This window comes from Bidens hawaiensis, unplaced genomic scaffold (genome assembly GCF_021521415.1).
Source record: "Bidens hawaiensis isolate Kalapana, Puna unplaced genomic scaffold, B.hawaiensis_p1.1 tig00062461_1, whole genome shotgun sequence".
Taxonomy (NCBI): Eukaryota; Viridiplantae; Streptophyta; class Magnoliopsida; order Asterales; family Asteraceae; genus Bidens; species Bidens hawaiensis.
In genome coordinates, this window is record NW_027501214.1 from 20122 (window position 1) to 44081 (window position 23960).

General features: G+C 35.7%; 2 protein-coding genes, 2 long non-coding RNA genes and 1 pseudogene across 6 annotated transcripts; 3 read left to right on the plus strand and 2 right to left on the minus strand.

Annotated features, from left to right (window-relative positions):
• The first annotated feature begins 216 nt into the window (after window positions 1-216).
• Window positions 217-852, plus strand: LOC143603705 (uncharacterized). Its single transcript, XR_013148116.1, has 3 exons — window positions 217-453; window positions 544-681; window positions 772-852. It is a non-coding gene; the product is annotated as an uncharacterized LOC143603705 (long non-coding RNA).
• Window positions 853-1360: 508 nt separating this feature from the next.
• Window positions 1361-3489, plus strand: LOC143603707 (G-type lectin S-receptor-like serine/threonine-protein kinase SD1-1; annotated as a pseudogene). The gene is made up of 3 exons (XR_013148117.1): window positions 1361-1635; window positions 1724-1874; window positions 3173-3489. The product of XR_013148117.1 is annotated as a G-type lectin S-receptor-like serine/threonine-protein kinase SD1-1 (transcript).
• LOC143603708 (uncharacterized) lies at window positions 3308-13394 on the minus strand. Of its 2 annotated transcripts, XR_013148119.1 has the most exons (9): window positions 12967-13394; window positions 12818-12883; window positions 12646-12696; window positions 8915-9053; window positions 8257-8362; window positions 8116-8188; window positions 7957-8022; window positions 7710-7835; window positions 3308-3452 (listed from the first exon to the last, which is right to left on the minus strand). It is a non-coding gene; the product is annotated as an uncharacterized LOC143603708 (long non-coding RNA). The 2 variants fall into 2 exon arrangements; XR_013148118.1 differs by lacking the exon at window positions 3308-3452 and having other exon boundaries at window positions 7320-7835.
• Window positions 13395-16515: 3121 nt separating this feature from the next.
• LOC143603709 (chlorophyll a-b binding protein 6A, chloroplastic) lies at window positions 16516-18418 on the plus strand. Its single transcript, XM_077080432.1, has 4 exons — window positions 16516-16811; window positions 17506-17608; window positions 17797-18085; window positions 18181-18418. The coding sequence occupies exons 1-4, from the start codon at window positions 16618-16620 to the stop codon at window positions 18333-18335; spliced, it is 741 nt and encodes a 246-aa protein (XP_076936547.1). The 5' UTR covers window positions 16516-16617; the 3' UTR covers window positions 18336-18418.
• Window positions 18419-22112: 3694 nt separating this feature from the next.
• LOC143603702 (uncharacterized) lies at window positions 22113-22922 on the minus strand. The gene has a single exon (XM_077080431.1). The coding sequence runs from the start codon at window positions 22920-22922 to the stop codon at window positions 22113-22115; it is 810 nt and encodes a 269-aa protein (XP_076936546.1).
• Window positions 22923-23960: the final 1038 nt, after the last annotated feature.

Here is a 23960-nt window from a genome sequence, read left to right on the forward strand (position 1 = left end):
GGATTGTTGACCAGGGAAACATCATTTGGCAAAGTAACCCATCTTATGATGCTTGTGTTCGCTCTGGAATTTGTGGCGCATATGGAACCTGTAGCAATAACAAATATCCTCAGTGTAGCTGTTTAGCAGGTTTCAAACCAAGCCGGCCAAAAGAATGGGAGATAGCAGATTGGTCAGGTGGGTGTCAACGAATACAGCCATTAGATTGCGTTAAGGATGCCTTTAGGAAAATTTCAGGTATCAAATTGCCAGACACACGGAGTTCATGGTACAACTTGAGTATGACACTTGCAGAATGTCAAATGGCCTGCACAACGAATTGCTCTTGTACAGCTTATGCAAATCTGGATATCCAAAGCGGATGCTCGCTATGGTTTGGTGATCTTGAAGACCTAAGAGAGAATAGTGGAGGAAGAGAGCTATATGTAAGAGTGAGCGCCTCTGAATTAGAAGGTAAGGATTGACCTTAAGTAAACAGTTAATGTAGTTGGGCCTGTAAATTATCTTCAACCTTTTGAAGATATATTTTTTAAATTTTTGCAGGTACCCCGAGCTATGAGTCCAGGAACAAGAAGGTAATCAAAGTGGTCTTGTCAACTTCAGTTACTTTGCTTGTGGTGTGCCTGATTCTAGCTTTATATATTTGGAGAAAGAAGAAACGATCTGGCATGCTGAGAAAAGGTTAGGAGTATGAGTCATGTTTGTACTTCTATAAACTGTGAACAGCAGGAGGTTTACTATAAGGAAGGCTAATTATAAATCGCTTTGTAGGTACACAGGCGCAGACGCTCGAGGAAGAGTATACCAATGAAAGCCAGAAGGAACCTGCAGAGTTGCCATCTTTCAGCCTCTTCGGTCCAGTTTACAAGGTAATTAACTTATGTCAGATTGTCAGACCAAGCAGTAGTCTTTCTGTCCCAACTATATGCAGCTAATTCCTCTACATGATCTCCAATATAAATTCAAATTTAAGCAAAGTATTAATCCAAAACGACTTCCTTTCCCGTTAAATTTGCCACTACAATTTGTTAAAACTTTTTGAGCTATGTAATATTGTGGGATTAATCTTACCACCCATATATAATCGTTAGGGTGTGTTAGAAGGACGAGAAATTGCTGTAAAGAGGCTGTCAAAAACTTCAAGCCAAGGGTTTGACGAGTTCAAAAATGAAGTAAGATGTATAGCTAAACTTCAGCATAGAAATCTTGTGAAGCTTCTTGGCTACTGCATTCAAGGAGATGAATTCATGCTAATTTATGAGTACATGCCCAACAAAAGCCTCGATTCATTTATATTTGGTCCGAATCTCTTCATATGTTCTTTATCACAATTTCTTAATTGAACAATTAAGTAACTACCATGTGCACACTTCATGTTTTAGATGATCTTTGTGCAGATGAAGTGAAAAGTTTGATGCTTGATTGGCCTAGTCGCTTCCACATTATCCATGGAATTGCTCGAGGGCTTCTTTATCTGCATCAAGATTCCCGCCTTCGAATTATTCATAGAGATTTGAAAGCTGGAAACATTTTGCTTGATCATGACATGAATCCCAAGATATCTGACTTTGGTCTGGCTAGAAGGTTTCGCGGACAAGAGAATGAAGCAAATACTAACAAAGTAGTCGGGACTCTGTAAGATTTTACAAATTATTTGGACACTTGAATTAATGTCACAATTCTTAAAATTACATAAGCTTATAGGGTCTTTACATCAACTTAGGGGTTACATATCTCCAGAGTATGCAGCAAATGGACTTTTCTCCATAAAATCAGATGTGTTCAGCTTTGGAGTTTTGTTGCTGGAGATAGTGAGTGGGAAGAAAAACAGAGGATTCACTCATCAAGATCATAATGATAATCTTCTTGGACATGTAAGTTTGGCAAACCTGATCATATAATCAGTTGTGCTAATAAGATATTCAAGTGTTTGGTGTTAGAGAATATTGTAGAAGAATAAATTATTAAAGTTTTAGTATAATAATGTTACCATAATTAAGAGATTGTATTTGATTATGTTTCTTTGTATTTATCTAATTGTACACCTATATATAGTTGATCAATAACACATTACACCTAACGGGATTTTCATTATTCTACATGGTATCAAAGCCTTATGGTTCTGGCCTGTTTCTTTTTCTTCTTCTTGTTCTTGTCCTGCCCCGGGGACGTTTGTACATATATAATATATTACTTTCTGGTTGGCGTTCTATCTCAAATTTACGCGCCTACGGGCCATAGTAAACGACACCGCTGCCGCCGGTTTTCTTCCCATTCAATTCCGAGCAAGAACAGTTACCGTAGTTCTTAGTTTTCAACGGTTTACTCTTAGATTTCATGATCAAAAACTTAATTTTTTTTATTATATTTTTTTGGGTGGTCTATTCTTAGTTTTATTTTAATATTTCTTTGATTTTTTTTTCTGTCTATTTTCTTTCTTTTGGTATGGCAATTCTTGCCTTCCTCGTTTTCCGTAATTTGATTTAAAAAAAAAGAGTTCCAACCCTCATCTCCAATCTATTGATTGTTTTTTTCAACTTGAAGTTTTGTGTTTTATTTTTGGTTTTAGCAATTGAAAATTTTTATTTATATTTTATTTAGTTTTAGTTTTTTCTTTTTTTTATTTTCTTTTTTAGTTTTATTCTTCGGAATATATAATTTTTTTCTTTGCCGTCAAGTCGTTGCTTCGGCCGACTCAATCATAGCTCCTGCCATCGCAGTCGAAGCTCCTGTCATCATGCTTAGCCGCCTGGCCACGGTCATGCCACCAGTGATCTTGTTAGATCCTATAACCGATCGAGTTCCCGCTCTATGTGACAGCCGATCGTGTATCTACACAAGCTTTGCGCTCCAGTCTGAGCGTCCGATTTCCTACCGCTCTGACTGCGGGGGAATGTTAGAGAATATTGTAGAAGAATATATTATTAAAGTTTTAGTATAATAGTTTTACCATAATTAAGAGATTGTATTTGATTATGTTTCTTTGTATTTATCTAATTGTACACATATATATAGTTGATCAATAATACATTACACCTAACGGGGTTTTCATTATTCTACATTTGGGTGTTTGAAAATTTAGAATATCTGAATAAAATTATATATTCTTGTTCATAAACCATTATATGAGATTACTCAAATACTGTTTCTCCTTGTGTAACTTATGATTCAGGCATGGAGACTCTAGAGAGCAGGGAAGTCTCTTGAGCTACTTAATGCATCTTTATGCAACTCATCTGTTGACTTTGAAGTACTCCGAACCATACATATCGGTTTGTTATGTGTGCAAGACCAAGCAGAAGATAGACCGACTATGTCATCAGTGATGTCAATGTTGGGCAACGATGGGCCATTGCCACCTCCTAAACAACCTGCATTCTTCACTGAGAAAACACTGGTTGAACTCAACTCCATACCATCAATGGTATCACCGCCATTAGTTGCTTGTGTCACTATTACATTATTAGAAGGTCGTTAGAGGAAAAATAATTAAATCATATGCTATTTGTGTTAGGATTAAACGCACACACGAAACTGAACACACACACGAAAGCAGTAAACGAACACGAGGATTTAACGTGGTTCGGTCTAAACTGACCTACGTCCACGGGTGGCAACTAGGTATATCTTTATTGAGTGACCGAATATTATAAGTACATAATGTTGTTTATATAGAGACTGAACTAGGGTTAGTAAATTATTATGCAAGAAATCTAAACCGGGCCGGGCTTGGGCCCGACCGCCCACACCCGTCTCCTCTTTTGACTTCATATAATAAACCGGGCCAACAAGGCCTACGAACTCAACAATCTCCCACTCGGAGGCCTTGAGTACTCTCGTCTGCACTCCTGATTGTACTTCTGTAATCTAAACATTAAACTTCTTCTAGTTGCCACCGCCTTCTCATCAATTAACCTGAAGGCCCGTTGAAGCTCCCCGGAGCTCCAACACGTCAGTCATGGCTAAAACTGCCCCTGACCCGTTCTCTGTCCCTACCGGCTCCCACTGTAACGAACTACCGGATCCTGAGATAACCTGAGAACAAATACTCTCCATATTCAGCAAGTAATTCATTGGAGAGACTTTTACAGCTGGAATACTGGTTTTCTTAATCGACTGTCGACCTGGAACTGTAACTGAAACACGACCTGTGCTCCCACTGTCATGATGTCCCCCAACTGATTTAACCTTCCTAGCTCGTTCATCCTGAATCTACACTTTGGCTCTGGGTTTGTTACTTGCAAAACGAACCTTCTTCTGCCCACGAGATTCTGTGAACCGGATTTTGTCTTTCACCAAAACTGGATCCACCCCTTTCGATGACATATCGACCATAAACAACGAACCCATTTTCTTGCCACGAGCAACAACGAGATTCCCTTTGACTACTTTCCACTGCCCATTCCCGAACTTAACATCGTGCCCTTGGTCATCCAACTGCCCAACTGATAACAAACGTTTCTTCAAACTTGGAATAACCCTCACGTCTTTCAAAGTCCAAGAAGTACCAGCTGAAGTTATCAAATCAACGTCTCCCATACCCGTAACCTTTAAAATATCATCATTCGCTAGTCGAACCTTTCCAAAATCCCCAAATTTAAGATTCTTCATCGTTTCACTACAGTGAGTGGCATGAAACGATGCACCAGAATCCATCACCCAAGCATCAACGCTACTCTCAACACTACAAACCAAAGCCTCATCACTACTGACCCCGTCATCTGTGTCGTCTTCTGTAACGTTCACCTCTTTCTTACCATTCGGACACTGATTCCTGAAGTGTCCTTTCTCTTTACAACCCCAACATTCAATATCCTTACGAGTCTTAGACTGACTCCTCTTCCTGCTCCCACTGCCTCGCTGTTTTCCCCTACCTCTACCTTCTGTGACTAGCATATTGCCTGATGATTCACCTGAACTTTTGCGTCTTGAATCTTCTCCCAGAATCAGATCTCGAATCCCATCGAAAGTAATATTTGTAGACGAACTACAAACTGCAGTCACTGTTTGCGACCAACTGTCGGGCAAAGAGGATAATAACAAGAGGCCTTGAACTTCATCATCAAACTTAATGTCAACTGACACTAAGCGGGACAAGATCGAATTAAGATTATTGATATGAGTTGTAACTGACCCACCCTCTTTCATTCTTGTTGTCACTAGCTCTCGGATAAGATAGACTTTATTCGCTGCCGAAGGCTTTTCATACATGTTGGATAGCGCCTCCATCATACCACGTGCTGTAGTTTCTTTCATGATGTTAAACGCCACATCTTCCGACAACGACAAAGTAATACAAGCTCTAGCTTTCTTGTCTAACTTCTTCCAATCTGCTTCTGACATCTTTTCTGGTTTTTCATCCTCAAGCACTACATCCAAGTCTTTCTGACAAAGTAGTGCCTCAATCTACATCTTCCACCAACCGAACTTCTGTCCGTCAAACTTCTGTATTGAAAACTTTCCGTCTTCTGCCATAACAATGACTAAAACGAAAAACTGGATAAAAAACAGAGACAGACACAGCAACACGAACCTGAACTTAACGACTGTTCTACTGAACTCTGTTAAAAAATCAACCTATTTTAAACGTGCAGCGGAATAACGAACTAAAAATCAGAAAACTGAAACTTTAAACTGAAACGATAAAACCTGACAAACTCGGTTGGTACTGGTTCTAAGTTTCTTTAACGCTTCTTCTGACTTAACAACTGTTCTTCAAAAATAGGATCTTGATTCGCTCGTTCTTGACTCGACCTTTGCTTAAATGGATCTCGGGCCCAACAAAATAAACAAGCTAGATCTACTAGCCCAAAATTGATGGTCCAAAGCTTAAAAAAATGAATTCTTGGTTTGGGACTTTGATCACGTGCTTCTCCACAAAAAAAAAAAAATAATTCCCAAAGCCTTTACCCACAAAATTCACTCTCTTCTTCTGCTCAAATAATTACCGAAATCAAATCGGAACTCCTCAACCTTCTTCTTCTAAACTAACACCTTGACCATACTATCACAACAAGTTCTAATCTTCTTTGGTCAGTGATTGAACTGCCGAAAACGAACTGATCGACGGCGTGAATAACTACGGTGGTTACTGGTGGTGTATGGCGGTGGACTGAACCCTAGTCGCGATCGTCGGGCTGGGTTTAGTGGCGGCGAAACAGCGGCGACGTATACCCTAACGACAATCGAAAAACCGTAGGCGGCGGCGAAACCCTAGCGCAGTAGGGTGGCGGCGGCTGGATGGTTTGGCGGCGACTCGGCTGGTTCAACGTGTTCTTCGCGTGATCTGAACCTAAGCTCTGATACCACTTGTTAGGATTAAACGCACACACGAAACTGAACACACACACGAAAGCAGTAAACGAACACGAGGATTTAACGTGGTTCGGTCTAAACTGACCTACGTCCACGGGTGGCAACTAGGTATATCTTTATTGAGTGACCGAATATTACAAGTACATAATGTTGTTTATATAGAGACTGAACTAGGGTTAGTAAATTATTATGCAAGAAATCTAAACCGGGCCGGGCTTGGGCCCGACCGCCCACACCCGTCTCCTCTTTTGACTTCATATAATAAACCGGGCCAACAAGGCCTACGAACCCAACAATTTGGATACAAGCTCGATTTAATGAAGAGAATTGAACTACAATCGATTTTTAGCAACACGAAAATAGTTTGTATGCTACAAATTATACTTTCTCAAGATCAAGGTGTCATTGCTGTTGAAAAGCTGTGTTGTCAGTATTTACTCTTTATATACACATTTATGATCTTTATTTTTTTATTTTACGAGTAATATGTATCCTGATAACAAATATATATGCCTCGTAACAAATATGACCCTTGTCAAATGATTTGGAGGGCCAAATAAAATTTAAAATCTCTCTTTAAATGACAATATTAAGAAAATTTGAGTCATTTGGTGATCTTTCTTTAGTGGCACTGTTAATTTTAAACAAATTAGTTTTAGTAACTTTATGTTAAAAAGAATTTCGTTTTCACTAACAGCAATAACGACAATGTTAATTTTCTGCTTTGTGATTCGCTGTTTTTAAAAATCTTACATCATTTGTTAACGTGAGAGATAAAAGAAGAATTTCACGATTAAAAGTGTTTGGATGGAAGGAAATTTAGAATGCGCTAACCATGATTAAAAGTAATTATTGAAAAGTAATTAAGGAGCCTTAGTCTTTGTGTTAATAATGTATGCAAAACAAAGTTCAAGGGTCCAAAGTGTCAATATTTAAAAGATATTACACGGATTCAATAAGGGCAATATGGTCTTTTGGCATCGAGTTTGTGTAGAAGACGCATCTTCAGATAAGGACAATATGGTCTTTCAAATAAGCTTTTTAGGACTAGTTTGTTCCTACAAAAAAAGGATTCAAAAAGCTATTTTTGCTAAAAGAAATTCACAAAAAAAGTACATTATTATGACATTTACACTCTTAATTAGGAGCAATCTTAAATCAACATCAAACCGGCCCGTTGAAATGACTTGTAAGTTGTATTAACCCAACACATTCAGATCCGTCACCCGAGCCACCGACCCACTCATCTTACTATACAGATAACTCAAGTCTTAACAATATGTTGACATTTTGGGGTCAAAATCTAAAGTTGAAAACTCATTTCAAGCCGCGCTTTCTATACATGCTGATAAAAATAAGTAGCTAGCCAAAACCGAACTTCAAGCCAGATTTACCTCTGAAAAAGTACACGGCCATAACCGAATTTGACATCCTCACTGTTTTTCTAAGCTATCCACACTAACAAACGCTTTTGATTGGGGTGGCTCACTTTTTTCTGAAACATTAGTTCCATCTTGTTTCTGCAATAAATATAAAAAGATATACTCAAACTTCATTAAAAATCCAAAAAAGAAATGTTTTACAATTTACATGAAAGAAAACAGGGTATGTATGATTATGTGCAGTAATTTATAACACTACCTTCTTGGTCAGACCTTGAGCCTCCATCAGATCATAAAAGGCGCTCATTAACATTTCTTCCTCGACCTACAAAAAAAGTTAGAAGACCATTAATACTTGACAAAAAAATGATAAAAATAAATTAAAACAAAACACATAGCAGAAAGCCAGAAACATTACTTGAAGTTTATGTAATTCATGTGACATTGATCTATACGCATCCATTACGAGTTCATCCTGCTTCTCCAAGTGTCTACACATAAAAGATAAGTATCATGTAATTATGCTAATAACACAAGAAAGAAATTTAGAAAAGATTACTTTAATATCTCTCCAGTGTGTTTAGAATCCATTTTTTTTTTAAAGATACTCTTTGATACACCAAAATAACGCGTCACCAATCTTAGCCAGCTGTCGGTTGCAGGTTCTGAAAGAATAATGAAGCTTCACGCAATTACAAACGGTCTTATGTCATTGAAGATTAAATCATTTTACAGTCGTATGAAGGTTATGTGACAGAACACTAACAACTTTAAAAAACAGAAATTTGAATCATAGTTTATTGCAAGTTTAGCTATAAGACTTTAAAAAGTACAATTTTTATAGAAAGATTATATCAAGTGGTCAAATTAAACCATAGAAAAAACCTTCAAGATGTTAAAAGGGTAAATTAGGCTAGCAAATTAGTTAAAAATTCTATTTTTAACAGATCATTCGAAACAAACTTAAAAATAATGGTGGTAATTACTTGAAGTAATCAAAACCAGTATTGTTGGTTAGAACTGAAACAGAAACAACGCACCAAATACATACAATATCAATAGGAGAAAGTTGTAAATGAAATCTCAAATAGAAGCTAATCATGAATTAAAATGACATAAAATTGGAGTCAATAGGATTAGTAAATGGTTCAAATTCATGATTCAAAACAGTTGAACTTAATTGAAAAGAAAGAAAGAATAATTAAGGATCGTCTAACCTGATGATTGACGGTGGTAGCGACTGTAGAATTGAGAATACAACAGACAGACATGAGACGAACCCAAGAACGGGTATAATCGGGTCAAAACTCAAAACATATCTAGTAATATTGTTCACGGATTAACATGTTGGGTTGACTGCCAACAAAAAAAAAATGTATGAGAAGGCCTGATTAATAGACAACGTATAAAAAATAGTACACATTCTCTCATCACTCTCAGCAAGTTAATTGTTAATTTTCTAATTATTTTTAAACGTCTATAGATTTTTCTTATGATATCTTTTTATAAAATAAAATTCACCATAACAACAAGTGTTTTTTATCTTTAGTATGAGTATGATCTTGTTATATAAAAGTACAAAAAATTACGTCATTGTGTCTTTTTTTGCTTACCATTGTGTCTTTTTTCGTCATTGTGTTTTTCTGTTTGTCAATGTGTTTTTTTCGTCATTGTGTCTTTCAACCGATCATTGTGTTTTTTTAAATACTTATAACACCGTTGTGTAATAATTTGTAAATATAATAAAAAATACCAATAAATTATCTAATACATAAAACACAATGATGAATACATATTACACAATAATCTGAAACGTAAAACACAATAATAAATACATATAACACAATGGCCTGAAATGTAAGACATAATGGTAAATATATATAACACAATGACTTGAACGTAAAACACAATGGAATCTACATATTACACACAATGACCTGAAACGTAAAACACAATGAAATCTACATATTATACAATGACTTAAACGTAATACACAAAGAACATATTTTCTCAACTTAAGTGAATGTTGAGCACAATGACTAAACAAACTGATAAGTAGAAAGATAAATATTGAGCATAAAGACATCATGACGAACAAAAAAGACACAATGATGTAAGCATTTTTTTAATTTGTATTTTTAATATGAGTACCAATTGAAAAACACAATAACCAAAATCTATAACACAATACATAGAAAAACTCAATTAAAAACACAATGGACAACTAAATAACACAATATAAAAAAACCCACAAACTTTTTTTTGTTTTTGTATAACAATATGATATTCATACTAAAGATAAAAAACGCTTGTTATTATGTTAAAAATAATTTCAAAAAAAATGTCGTATGAAAAAGTTATAAAAATTTTAAAATGATGGTGGAATTGACATGTGGCTTGCATGTGGAAAGAAAATCATTATAAGAGAGGAATGGGCACCTATATGAGTAGAGTGTATGGCTTCCAAATCACATGGCAACACCACTCCATCCCGTGCGGGTAAGGTGCATGGCAAATGTTTGCCACATAATATTGATTCATTGTTTACCATTGAAGAATTAAAATTAACTAATAAAGTTTTAGGGTACTTGTGGGTAGGTTATACCTGCAAGTTTGTGACTTGTGGGTAATTAAGGGTAAAAATGAGGTGGCAGTGCATTATTGACTAATGCAAGGGTAATACCCATGACTACTCATTCCCCTCTAAGTGAGTTGTTACCTTCATGCCATTCTAATCAATTTTTATTCTTAAATTAATCTCCATCATCTAAATTTAATATCAATGGATTAAATTTCTTTTCACCATTCTCATTTTTGTTGTACTTTATATTTTAACTTTACCCTTAACATGTTTAGCCTGTTTATGTAGTATATTCTTTTAAATATTGTTTATGGAAAATTATATTTATTTTAATTTTAAAAAATATGTTTTATGTAGAAAAAATAAGATATAACTTTTATGTTAAGATTTAAAAGTTATAATATAAAATAGCATAGCATTTAACTAAAGGATCAAGTTATTCTATAAAAGGAACAAAATGAGAAGAGTAAGAAGGATTTGTAGTCACATAAAAAAATTCTTAAAAAAAAATTAAAATCATAACTCAAAATTAAATTAAAAAAACTAAAAAAGTAAAACACAAAAATGTTTTCATCGTCTTTCTCGTTCTAAAAAAACAAAAAACAAAAAAACAATTGTGAGTGAAAAAGACCACTGTTTCTTTTTGTTTATCATTGTGTTTATTTTTGTCATTGATTATGTATTTTTTTTATATTATGTTATATTACTCAACATTGTATTATATTTTGTTCGCATTGCGTTAAATTTTGTGACCTATTGTGTTTTTTTTAGTTATAATTGTGTATTTTGTTCATTTTCGTTATTTGTCTTTAATCTCATCATTATGTTTTTTCATCGATTTTTTTTAACGGAAATAACGAGGGAAACATTTTAGTATTTAAATCATTGTGTTTTCTCATCCTTTCTTATGCATGCATGGTTCAAGAACACCACCTAACAAATTCTGATATTATTCTTGTAGAATAAGCGGATGGTATTAACAACATAAATTATACTAAAGTAAAGTTGACTTTATACAAATCCTTGCTCAAAATGATTAAGCTGAGAGCCTGAGATGAAGCCAACATCTTATATATTTAAATACTAGACACCTTACTTAAAACAACAAATTACAATGTTGAATGAAACTATTATATTTACATTGAACTTATTGACTTTGGAGCCTGTGAACTAGTATTTAAAGCAATCTCCATGCACCACATCTAACACACACAACAACCTAACTAATAATCCAAAAAGAGAAACATTAACAAAATCATGAGCTTCTCCGCCACCCTCCTTTATCATCATCTTCTCCTTTTAGTTCTCTTACTTTGTACCCCACATTGTCCTGCTGCAGCTGCTGGTGGATCGTCTGTCCTCCTGCCAAGCATAGGCATTTCAGCCATGCACATGCAGTTACTTCCCAATGACCGTGTCGTAATGTATGATCGTACGGACTTTGGAACCTCCAACATCTCTCTTCCTAATGGCAAATGCCGCCCTAACTCCACCGATTGCTCTGCCCACTCAGTCGAGTATGATGTTGGTTCCAATACCATGCGTCCACTCATTGTGCTCACTAATGTGTGGTGTTCTTCGGGAACATTAATGCTTGACGGCCACATTGGTGAGCACCATGAGTGGACACATGGTATTGGAACCAACATCATACTCAACCGAGTGGGCAGAGCAATCGGTGGACTTAGGGTGGCATTTGCCATTAGGAAGAGAGATGTTGGAGGTTCCAAAGTCCGTACGATCATACATTACAACACGGTCATTGGGAAGTAACTGCATGTGCATGGCTGAAATGCCTATGCTTGGCAGGATCACAGACCATGATCCACTAGCAGCTGCAGCAGGATAAGGTGGGGTACAAAGTAAGAGAACTAAAAGGAGAAGATGGTGATAAAGGAGGGTAGTGGAGAAGCTCATGATTTTGTTAATGTTTTTCTTTTTGGATTATGAATCAGGTTGTTGTGTGTGTTGGATGTGGTGCATGGAGATTGCTTTAAATACTAGTTCACATGCTCCAAAATCACCAAAGTCAATTAGTTCAATGTAAATATAATAGTTTCATTCAACATTGTAATTTGTTGTTTTAAGTAGGCGTGTAGTATTTAAATATATAAGATGTTGGCTTCATCTCAGCTTAATCATTTTTAGCAATGATTTGTATAAAGTCAACTTTACTTAAGTATAATTTATGTTGTTAAAAACATCCGCTTATTCTACAAGAATAATATCAGAATTTGTTAGGGGTGGTGTTATTGTGTTAACATTCTTGAACCATGCATGCATACGAAAAGGATGAGATGCATGTACTTCATTAAAAACAATTAAATTATTTAGACATGCTTAATCAACAATGGTAAAGAAGTGTACTTTTGATTGGGGCGGCTCGTTATTTTCTGAAACATTAGTTCCATCTTGTTTCTGCAATAAATATAAAAAGATATACTCAATCTTCATTAAAAATCCAAAAATGAAATGCTTTGCAATTTGCATGAAGGAAAACAGGGTATGTATGATTAAGTGCAGTAAGTTATAACACTACCTTCTTGGTCAGACCTTAAGCCTCCATGAGTTCATAAAATACGCGCATTAACATTTCTTCCTCGACCTAAGAAAACGTTAAAAGACCATTAATACATGACAAAAAAATGAATAAAAATAAATTATAACAAAACACAGCAGAAACATTACTCGAAGTTTATGTAATTCATGTGACATTGATCTACACGCATCCATTACGAGTTCATCCTGCTTCTCCAAGTGTCTACACATAAAAGATAAATATCATGTAATAATGCTAATAACACAAGGAAAAAAGAAATTCAGAAAACATTATCTTAATATCTCTCCGATGTGTTTAGAATCCATTTTTTTTAAAGATACTCTTCGATACACCGAAATAACGCGTCTCCAGTCTTAGCCGGCTGTCGATTGCAGGTTATGAAAGAAAAATAAAACTTGTCAAAATTACAAACTAAATGATTTTACAGTCTTATGAAGAAGAAAATGTAACATGACAGAACACAGAGCAGTAACAACTTTATATAAAAATAGAAACTTTAATCATAGTCTATTGCAAGTTCAAGTATCGAATGGTCAAATTAAATCATAGAAACAACCTTCAAGATGTTAATAAGGTAAATTATTTTCAAATCTTTTAGGATAATCATATAAACAAACAGATCCAGCCCTAAATAATATGAATAGCTGAAAATTGTAAATGAAATCTTGAATAGAAGCTAAATAATTTTATCATCAATTAAGATCAAATAAAAAATACGATTAGTAAATGGTTCAAGCTCATGATTCAAAACAGTTAAACTTAATTGAAAAGAAAGAATAATTAACCTGATGATTGACGTTGGTAGCGACTGTAGAATTGAGAATATAAGAGACGAACCCAAAAACGGGTATAATCGGATCAAAACTCAAAACATAGCAAGTAATATACGAGATTACGAGGTGTAATGTTAACCCGATTGTTCACGAATTAACATGTTTAGCCTGTTTATATATATTCTTTTAAATATTGTTTACGGGAAATTTTATTTATTTTAATTTTAAAAATATATGTTTTATGTAGAAAAATTAGGATATAACTTTTATGTTAAGATTTAAAAGTTATGATATAAAATAGCATAAAACAAATTTAAGGGCAAGTTATTTTACAAAATGAAACAAAAATGAAAAGAATAAGATGTATTTGTAGCCGTATAAAAAAAACATCTTAAAAAAAAGTTTAAAAACATAACTCAAAATTAAATAAGAAAATAAAAAAGTAAAAACACAAAAATGTTTTCATCGTTTTTCTTGTTCTAAAAAAACACAATTGTGATGAAAAAGATCATTGTGTTTTGTGTTTATTTTCGTCATTGATTATTTTTTTTATATTGTGTTATACTCCTTATTTGTTCGGCATTGTGTTAAATTTTGCGACCTATTGTGCATTTTTTTAGTTATAATTGTGTCTTTTGTTCATTTTCATCATTGTGTCTTTGATCTCGTCATTGTGCCTTTTCGTCGATTTTTTTAACGGAAATGACGAGGAAATATTTTAGTTTTTAAATTTTTTCGTTTATTATTTATATTTCGAAATATTATTTTCTTTTAATTTATTTTTAAGGGTTTTTTATGTGTTCACAAATCTTTCTCAAACTTTTCATTTTTGTCTTTTTTTAATTTTAACTTTACCCTTTAACTAAAATATAAATTGCAGCCTGCTAGCAGAAGGCATAACAGGTTTTACCAGTGGAGAACTAGATATTCAAGTTGAATATAACTTCTATCACTTTTGATGGATTAAGATAACAAAAGATTTGAGTAAAGCCTTGTGTGTAAGGTTGTCGGTCCGAATCTCGAACCCGCCTGAGCTTCGCCCCATCGCGTGTTACGCCAGAGAGTTCATTCTTTGTGGTTGCACAATAACTGTCAAGTGGCAGCCGACGGTATGATTTCCCGAGACAACGCCCAAGCTAAACACTGAATCCAACGCAGCCCTGGTTAAGACAGCATAGTCTTGCAAGAGTGGTGGCCTAAACACAAAAATGTCGTCGTTCCAAAAAATATTGTTTTATATAAATTAGTATTTTTTTAATTGTAATTTTAAAGTATTACTAAGTAAACAATAGTGGTCAATTTTTTGTGCAAAAGTCGTACATATTTGTGTTGTGTTGTGTTGAGTTCATATGCTTGACATTATATTTTGGTTTGTGTTGTGTTTGGGTATTGAATTTTTAAAGTTCTTATCGTATTTGACCTAGTCCCATGAAGATAGAGCCCATTTGGCATCTATATGGGATGGCATATAACATGCCAATCAACCAGGAAGGAAAATCGACATGGAGAAAAATATTAAGCTTTCATGATTTTGTTGATGGTATATTTTAATTGGATATATGAATATAATGTTAATTTGAATTATGGAGAAAACTATTAGGCCTTCACGATTTTGATGATTGTATATTTCATTGTGCTTATCTATACATGAATAAAATAGTAATTTCTGATTTGAATAGGGGAAATGTGATACGATTTTAGTGAATGGTTACTTGCAAGTAAATTTACATGTACATTTTAAGGTCACGAGGTTTTTCAAGGGGTTGAGAACCCTAATTGCTAAAACGTTTGAATGTATGGACTTCAACTTAGGTTCAAGGAGGCTCGCCAATACACTTGAAAGCTATGAGCTTCACCTTGGATTTGGGGAACCTCACAAGCACACTTAAACGCTATGAGTTTTACCTTTGGGTTGAGAAGCCTCATTAATACACTTGAAATCCACAAAGATTATCGTAAAGTTAGCCGAGGCACCTTACACATGTATTTGAAGTTTAAGAGCTTGATCCTAAAGTCAAGGAATCTCATATGTGTATTTCAATTCAGTAAATCTAACTTTTATTTCATTTTTGTTATTTTGTTAACTAATAACCTATTAGTACAAACTCAAGAGACCTGGCAGTTCCCTACTAATCAACAAGATGAGATAAGTTATATATTATTTTAGATTAATAAACCTGTGTAAACAAAATTCAAAACAAAGAGGAATCATATGCTTATCATTACATCACCCTTTAAAAGTTAACTTTTAATTTGTTGATAGAAGGTAAGAACATTTAGAATGAAACTTTTATAACCACATTTTCTATATATTATAGAGAAAAAATATATAGAAAATTTAACAACTAAAACACTATTAGAATCTATATGATAGAGAAATATTTAAAGAAAACTAATAATTTTGATAAAACATAATAAAGAAAGAACTAATTAACATTATTAATAGGTTCTCAATTATAGGATTCTACTGAATAATAAATAATAATAAAGAACTAATGTTAGAGTGATATCCTATAAAAACAAAATAGTTTTTTTGAATGATTGGAATAATGTCACCCTTTGTTAATATTGTAATGTTAAAGTTATATGTATTTAGCTAACAAAAAAAAATCAAAGATATATTTTAGATAAGAAAAAAATAAAAAACTAAAAAAATAATGCAACAAAACAACCCATCCGAACTCATTCGTGACCACAACCTTTGATTCCCTAGAAAAATAAGTAAATAACATCAACCACCCAATTGAACAAAAGAAATCAAACACAAACTAAATTCCAAAACTACCCTCACCTGCCACGCAAGCATTTTGATCTGGATAAACCGTCCACGTGGTCCAATAACAAGCCAGCATCCCATAACACTTAGCCAATAACAATCAGCATTTGGATATTGCATTACACCACCACAAAATCTCCACCATATTACATGCACCACAACCATTATTCATCATCCACCATCGTTACCAACCAAAGTTCTCCATTTCCAGATTCAATTTTAATTCTGGAATGGCTTCTAATACATTAATGAGCTGCGGTATCCCCGCGGTTTGCCGGCCTTCGGTTCTCTCTTCTTCTAAGTCAAGATTTGCTACTGCCTTGCCACTTTCTGGTGTTGCCACCAATGGTTCTAGGATTACTATGACTGCTGACTGGATGCCCGGCCAGCCACGACCACCGTACCTAGACGGTTCTGCCCCCGGGTAATTACTAATTAGCTCTAATGCTTTTATAAGAATATATATTGTTATTAAGTTATAAGTTATAAGATTTTATTGGTTCACTTGGTCAGACCAGATTTAAGAATCGATAGATATATTAGTTAATTCTGAAAATGTGACATAAAATGCAAATACTATATTAAGTGAAAGTTTTATATAAATTGTTATATCTATTAAATAAAGTTAAAATTTATTGTTTTTTCTAAAGAAAAAAATAAAAATGATACAGTTATAAGGTAACTATTCGAAAATAGAATAGATTAAATATGTATAATTAGATTACAACATAATATCTTCATGGAAAAGGGTTTTTCATTTATACGAGGCTAATTTAAATCTTGACACAGAAAAAAAAAACATTTTAAACAAACAATGTTATTAGCAAACATTTGCAAATAAAAATATCATTACTGAACCGGTTTAACAGCGGGTCCGGCTCCCTGGCAATAAATGGTGTATAATGTTATAAGCAAACAATTCCATGAACACATATTACATAGAAATCGGTAAATCTATTAGCGAAACTTCAATACTCGACTGTAAATCGTTAAAAATGAAGGATAGTCGTGTTCTCACTTTAGTGGCTTGTAATCTTTGCATAGAAACTAATATGTAGTCCGAAAATTACTTTCATACGTAACTCTAGGACTCTAAATGTGGTTTTTGCGTGTTACAGGGATTTCGGTTTTGACCCACTTCGTCTCGGTGAGGTCCCAGAGAACCTCGAAAGGTTCAAAGAGTCTGAGCTCATTCACTGCAGATGGGCTATGCTTGCAGTTGTAAGCCATTTATCTGACCAAAATATATATCAACTAAATTGGCATAAATGAACCAAAAATATATATCACTAGTTCATGTGTTTTGACAAATAATTTACAGTAGGCTAATATGCTAATCATGTGACATAAAACCATAGAAAACAAAATATTAACTAGTAAACTGAGGACTAATAATTATAAATTTGCAGCCCGGAATTCTGTTACCAGAAGCCTTAGGATTGGGCAATTGGGTAAAGGCACAAGAATGGGCTGCTGTACCCGGAGGACAAGCTACATACCTTGGGAACCCTGTTCCTTGGGGTACCCTACCCACCATATTGGCTATAGAGTTCATCTCCATTGCCTTTGTAGAGCACCAAAGGAGCATGGAAAAAGACCCCGAAAAGAAGAAGTACCCTGGTGGCGCTTTTGACCCGTTGGGCTACTCAAAAGACCCAAAGGTGTTTGCCGAGTACAAGGTCAAAGAAATCAAAAATGGTAAGGGGGTAAACATAAATGCTCTTTTGATTTGGATTAACGTTAGTGTGTTATGTATGTATTAATGTGTTTTTGGATTTGTTTATGAAATGTAGGACGTTTGGCGTTGTTGGCATTCGTGGGATTTTGCGTGCAACAATCGGCTTACCCTGGCACCGGACCGTTGGAGAACTTGGCAACTCACTTGGCTGACCCATGGCACAACAACATTGGAGATGTCGTTATTCCTAAAGGAATTTTCCCAAACTAAAATACGTTATCAGTATCTGAATTCATTGTAAAATACATGTAACTCTTCGGCTTGTAATGAAATGAACTTATATTAGTGTTGAATTGGTTTTGTCAATCTAAAAATAACTTTTCTTATAAGTAGATGAAAATTGTGAGAATTCAAGTGAGAGTTTGGTGATTATCAGGTAGGCAAGCTACATGTGTAGTTAATTACTAGCCTATGATCATTTACATTGGAATCTCTATCTCCGTATTTAAAAAATAACATTCTTTTTGAATTTATCTCTAAACTTTGACAATAGGTCTTTATTAATGTAATGTTGATTTGCAGCTAACTCAACTTGCTCAGTGTTGTAAATGCATAAACTATAGTTTTGATGTGAACATATATTGTTCCGCCTTTCATTCAAAATCCACCAGATAATGGAAATGATATGAGTAGTCACCTAGAAACATGTATCATCTTAAATCAAACAAGAAGTTTAACATGATAAGATACATTATGCCACAATCACTTTGTGAATGTAGAACTTTATGACACTGATCTATATAGAGACCAGAAGCTGTGAAATCCATGACTATGATCTTTCACTGGGAACTCTTAAGGATTCCAAGGTCTGCAAGACTATTTCAACTATAGACTAATGGAATTGGTACCAGGTATTGAACACGAACTCAAAACCCAGACACGTTAATTTGGCTAAGAACCCAAACACGTATGTTATATTATTGAGAAACTTCACAAAACTCAATTACCCAATTACTGTTACAATCTCTAAACCCCAAAGCACGGGTATTTATAATCTAACCTATCACGTTTAGACTACAATTAGGATTGCTAAATAATAGGACATGATAATTATACTAACAATTAAATCTAAGCACATTTAATTGTTTATATTTATCCACTCCTTAAATCTCATTACTTAACCTTGCACGCCAAGTAACGACCTTGAACCGAAATTCCCAAGAATCACTCCCGGAATTTCGAACTCGAAACCGACAAGTCTTCAACTCCAAGTAATTCTCGCATCTCCTTGAATTTGATTCTCCCAAGAGCCTTCGTCAAGATATCGGCACATTGCTTAACACCACTAACATGCTCGACACTTACTTCTTCACGATCAACACATTCTCGAATGTAGTGAAACCGAGATTTAATGTGTTTGGTCCTTCCATGGAAAACCGGATTCTTCATGAGTGCTATTGCTGATGTATTATCGATACGTAACACCACTGCTTGAATTTCCTTATCGAATAACTCACTTATCAAGTCTCTTAACCAAACTTCCTGACACGCGGCTGCGCTTGCCGCCATGTACTCTGCTTCACACGATGAGAGTGAAACCGTACACTGTTTCTGAGAACACCAAGTAATTGGTGAAGACCCAAGTTAAAACACGTGCCCCGTAGTGCTTCTGCCATCGTCTTGGTCAATGTTAGCTTTCCCAAATCCGACATCTCAAAGATTAAAGCCATCTCGCGCTTAAACTCCATAATTAAGTTTAAATTTGAACCCGTCACGATCAAGTCGTCAACGTACACACCGACTATTAAAAGATCGGTTCCAATTTTCTTTCGGTATACCGCTTGTTCTTCTATGCACCGGTGAAACTTTATATTTAACAAAATACCGTTCAACTTTGTATTCCACGCCCTCGGATCTTGCCTTAAGCCATACAACGCTTTGGATAATTTGTATACTTTGTGTTCTTCACCCTTTTTAACAAAACCAAGTGGTTGAGAAACAAAAACTTGTTCTTTTAACTCGCCATGTAGGAACGCGGATTTAACATCGAGGTGATGCAATTCCCAACCTCCATTCGCAGCGAGAGATAATAATAAACGAACCGTTTCTAGTCTAGCCACTGGTACGAAAACCTCGTCAAAGTTAACTCCGGGTTGCTGAACATAACCCTTTGCCACGAGTCTCGCCTTGTGTTTATTAAGCGAGCCATCCGCGTTTCTTTTAACCTTGAAAACCCACTTTAAACCAATCGCCTTTGCACCACGTGGTAACTCAGTCAACGTCAACGTATTATTTTTATTTATCGAGTCAATATCGATACGCATTGCTTTCACCCACTCAGGTTTCGATTTTGCATCATCAAAACAAACCGGTTCATCATCAGCAAGCAATAACAAATCGTCATCAATTATACTCGAATTTAAGACATAATCATTAAAATGTACCGGGGTAACCGTGGCTCGAGAAATCTCCGGACAGCCAGCTCAGGTGTAACCATGTTGCTTGTACTAGCCGGTCTTGTTGGAGCATTTTCGACTATCGGTTCCTCGTCGTCTTCTTCACCCCCGTCACCACTTGAACTCGTAGAGTTCGACTCAGGGCTCGACCCGATGTTTTCGTTATTAACGGTTCCTTCTCTGGTGTCAATTTCATCACCAAAGTTAACCCAAAACATGCCAGGTGCTCGATTCTCCTCATCGATTGTTTCGGTACTTTTACCCCAATTCCAACTTTGCTTTTCATCAAACACCGTGTCACCCGCTCGACTCACAACAATTTTTCTAGTCGATGGATTGTATAAACGATACGCCGCCAAACCTTTCTCGCTTCCGAGATAAACTAAATGATTCGAACGATCGTCTAACTTCTTAATATTTCCCGCAACTATTTTTGAATACGCAACACATCCAAAAACTTTAAGAAATTTAAGATCCGGTTTCTTTCGCTTTAACATCTCATACGGTGTTTTGTCTTTTAACGCTCGAGTTGGAATTTTATTAATCACGTCGGTTGAAGGCCTCACCGCTTCACCCCACATATAATTCGGAACTTGTTTCGCTTTTAATATGCTCTGAGTCATATCCAATATTGTGCGGTTCCACCTTTCGACAACACCGTTTTGTTGAGGTGTATATGGAGCGGTTAAATGCAGAATAAACCCCTCGTTTTCAGATAACCTATTGAAATCACGAGAAGTAAATTCTCCCCCTCGATCGGTTCGAAACGTCTTGATTTTCTCACTATTTTCCGCTTCCACCATGACTTTAAATCGCTTGAAGGTATCAAACGCTTCACTTTTTTCCTTCAACAAAAAAGTCCACATGAAGCGTGAAAAATCATCTATCAAGACGAACACGTACCTATTTCCGACTATGGTACTAGGAGTAATGGGCCCGCATAAATCTCCATGGATTAGTTCCAACGCTCGGGTTGCTCTAAAAGTCGCCGACTTCAGAAACGGTTTCCTCGTTTGCTTCCCGACTAAGCACGAGTCACAAATTTGATTTTCCTAATCAACTTTTGGCATTCCAATGACCGTATTATTTTTCACCATTTGTTTCATAGACTCGAAATTTAGGTGTCCTAGTCTCGCGTGCCAAAGCCAATTCTCGTTATCAATACGGGTTTGTAAACACACGGGTTTCCCCGTCTTTAATTTAATCGTATAGAGACGATTCTTGGATCGAGTAACTCGCAACAACAATTTTCCTTGATCATCATACATCAACAACTAATCGTCTTTCATACGAATATCACAACCACTTTCCGTTGCTTGCCCAAGACTAATAATATTACTTTGTAAACTAGGAATATAATAAATGTCGGTCAATAATTGTTGCTCCCCCATTTTACCGACTAGCAATATCGACCTTTTCCCGCAAATATCAACATAATACCCATCTCCAAATTTAACTTTGCCACCAACACGCTTATTTAATTCAGAAAAAAAAGATAAATTACCCGTCATATGGTTGCTCGCACCGTCCCAAACACCATAAGTCTTGTTCGTTGGAACCACCCTCGTAATCTTTTGGTATAACCTTCTGTTCATTCAAGTACACTTTTTTTTTGAACGCACTGCACCATATAGAGGGGCGGGTCTTTTTCTTTTGCTTTGGCCAAATGTGCTTGTCTTTCTTTCCTTCTTAAAGGACACCTCGAAACGAAGTGACCAAATTTATCACAACGAAAGCATTGAAGTTCCGGGTAATCCTTTTTAACCATTTGTTTATCCCCTTTGTTGGACCCTCCTTGTGAACCACGGTTCTGACTCCTACGTCCACTACCACGTCCTCGGTTCGAACCTTTACCGCGCCCCGTACTCGATTCGCGTGAAAACTGATTCGAACTCGAAGAGGATTCAGAATTATTAAACAAAAGTTTACCTTCTTCAGAACGCAACACGTGTCCTTTGATATGCTCCTCATAAGTCTTTAACCTCCCGACAACATCCTCAAAACCGACTGTTTTAAGGTCTAACACTTGCTCGAGGGATGCTACAACTTGGATAAACCGGCTAGGTAGGCTTGTGAAGAATTTCTGGACTAGCTTCCTTTCTTCATACGGTTGTCCAAGTGTGGCTGCTTTAGAATAGATCGCGGTCATTCTCGAGGCATACTCGTCAATGGTTTCGGTTTCTTTCATCATCATACCGTCAAATTCACGTATTAACGTATGAGGTCTAGCATCCTTCACACGTTCCGCGCCCATATTTCTTGACTTTATGGCATCCCACATCTCTTTTGCCAATTTAAAATTACCGATTTGAAGTATCTGTTCCTCAGGAATCGACTGGAACAGAAGCGCCTTCGCGATGTTATTTTGCTTCGCGTGGGTCAAACACATCCCAAACTCCATGAATCCCAAAAATAACCTCCATATGAATATTCCATATCGTGTAGTCTGTTTTCGTCAAACGCGGACACTGAAACGACCCAGAGTTCGTCTCCTTTTTCGCTTGGTTCGCGTCACCCATCTTGGTTCTACGTGTATAAGTTTTTTAAAAATCCTTTAGTGTAACTGGTTCAATTTTTCCAGCCTACACAACAAAACCCGGTTCCGAATCTGATCCGAACACGCCTTTCGATTTCAAAGACACAACAATGCCTTTTTTTCAATGAAATTGCAATTGAAATCAAAATAAAAATATTATTGTTGTGCCTTCCTGACCACAAACTCTATTTGTTTGGTGAATTATTAATAAATAATAGAATTTACTTTGCTGAATACTCACGTGAGAGGTTGGACAACCTCCACCTTGATAATTGTACCAACTTTACAATTACCTCAACAAAGGAACAAGATTCTAAATCACCAACCAATTGATATTCTTTTCTTTCGCTGATCAGATTCAAACAATCGTCCACCGATCGAACTATCAAAATCAGAACTCAGGTTATCACTGCTCTGATTTAGCTGAACGAACCTTCGACAATTGCAAGTTTCTGATAACCGGACAAAGTTCCCTCACGTCGCGGGTTTTGATTCCGGTGGCAGGTTCACGTTGATCGATTGCTGCTGCTTCTACCTCACGTCACAGGTTTGGATGCCGCTACTGCCGAATCGATTGAACGCCGGTTGCAGGTTTGATTCCCAACACAGGTCTGATAGTAAAGCTCTGATACCAATTAATGGAATTGGTACCAGGTATTGAACACGAACTCAAAACCCAGACACGTTAATTTGGCTAAGCACCCAAACACGTATGTTATATTATTGAGAAACTTCACAAAACTCAATTAACCAATTACTGTTATATTCTCTATACCCCAAAGCACGGGTATTTATAATCTAACCTATCACGTTTAGACTACAACTAGGATTGCTAAATAATAGGACATGATAATTATACTAACAATTAAATCTAAGCACATTTAATTGTTTATATTTATCCAC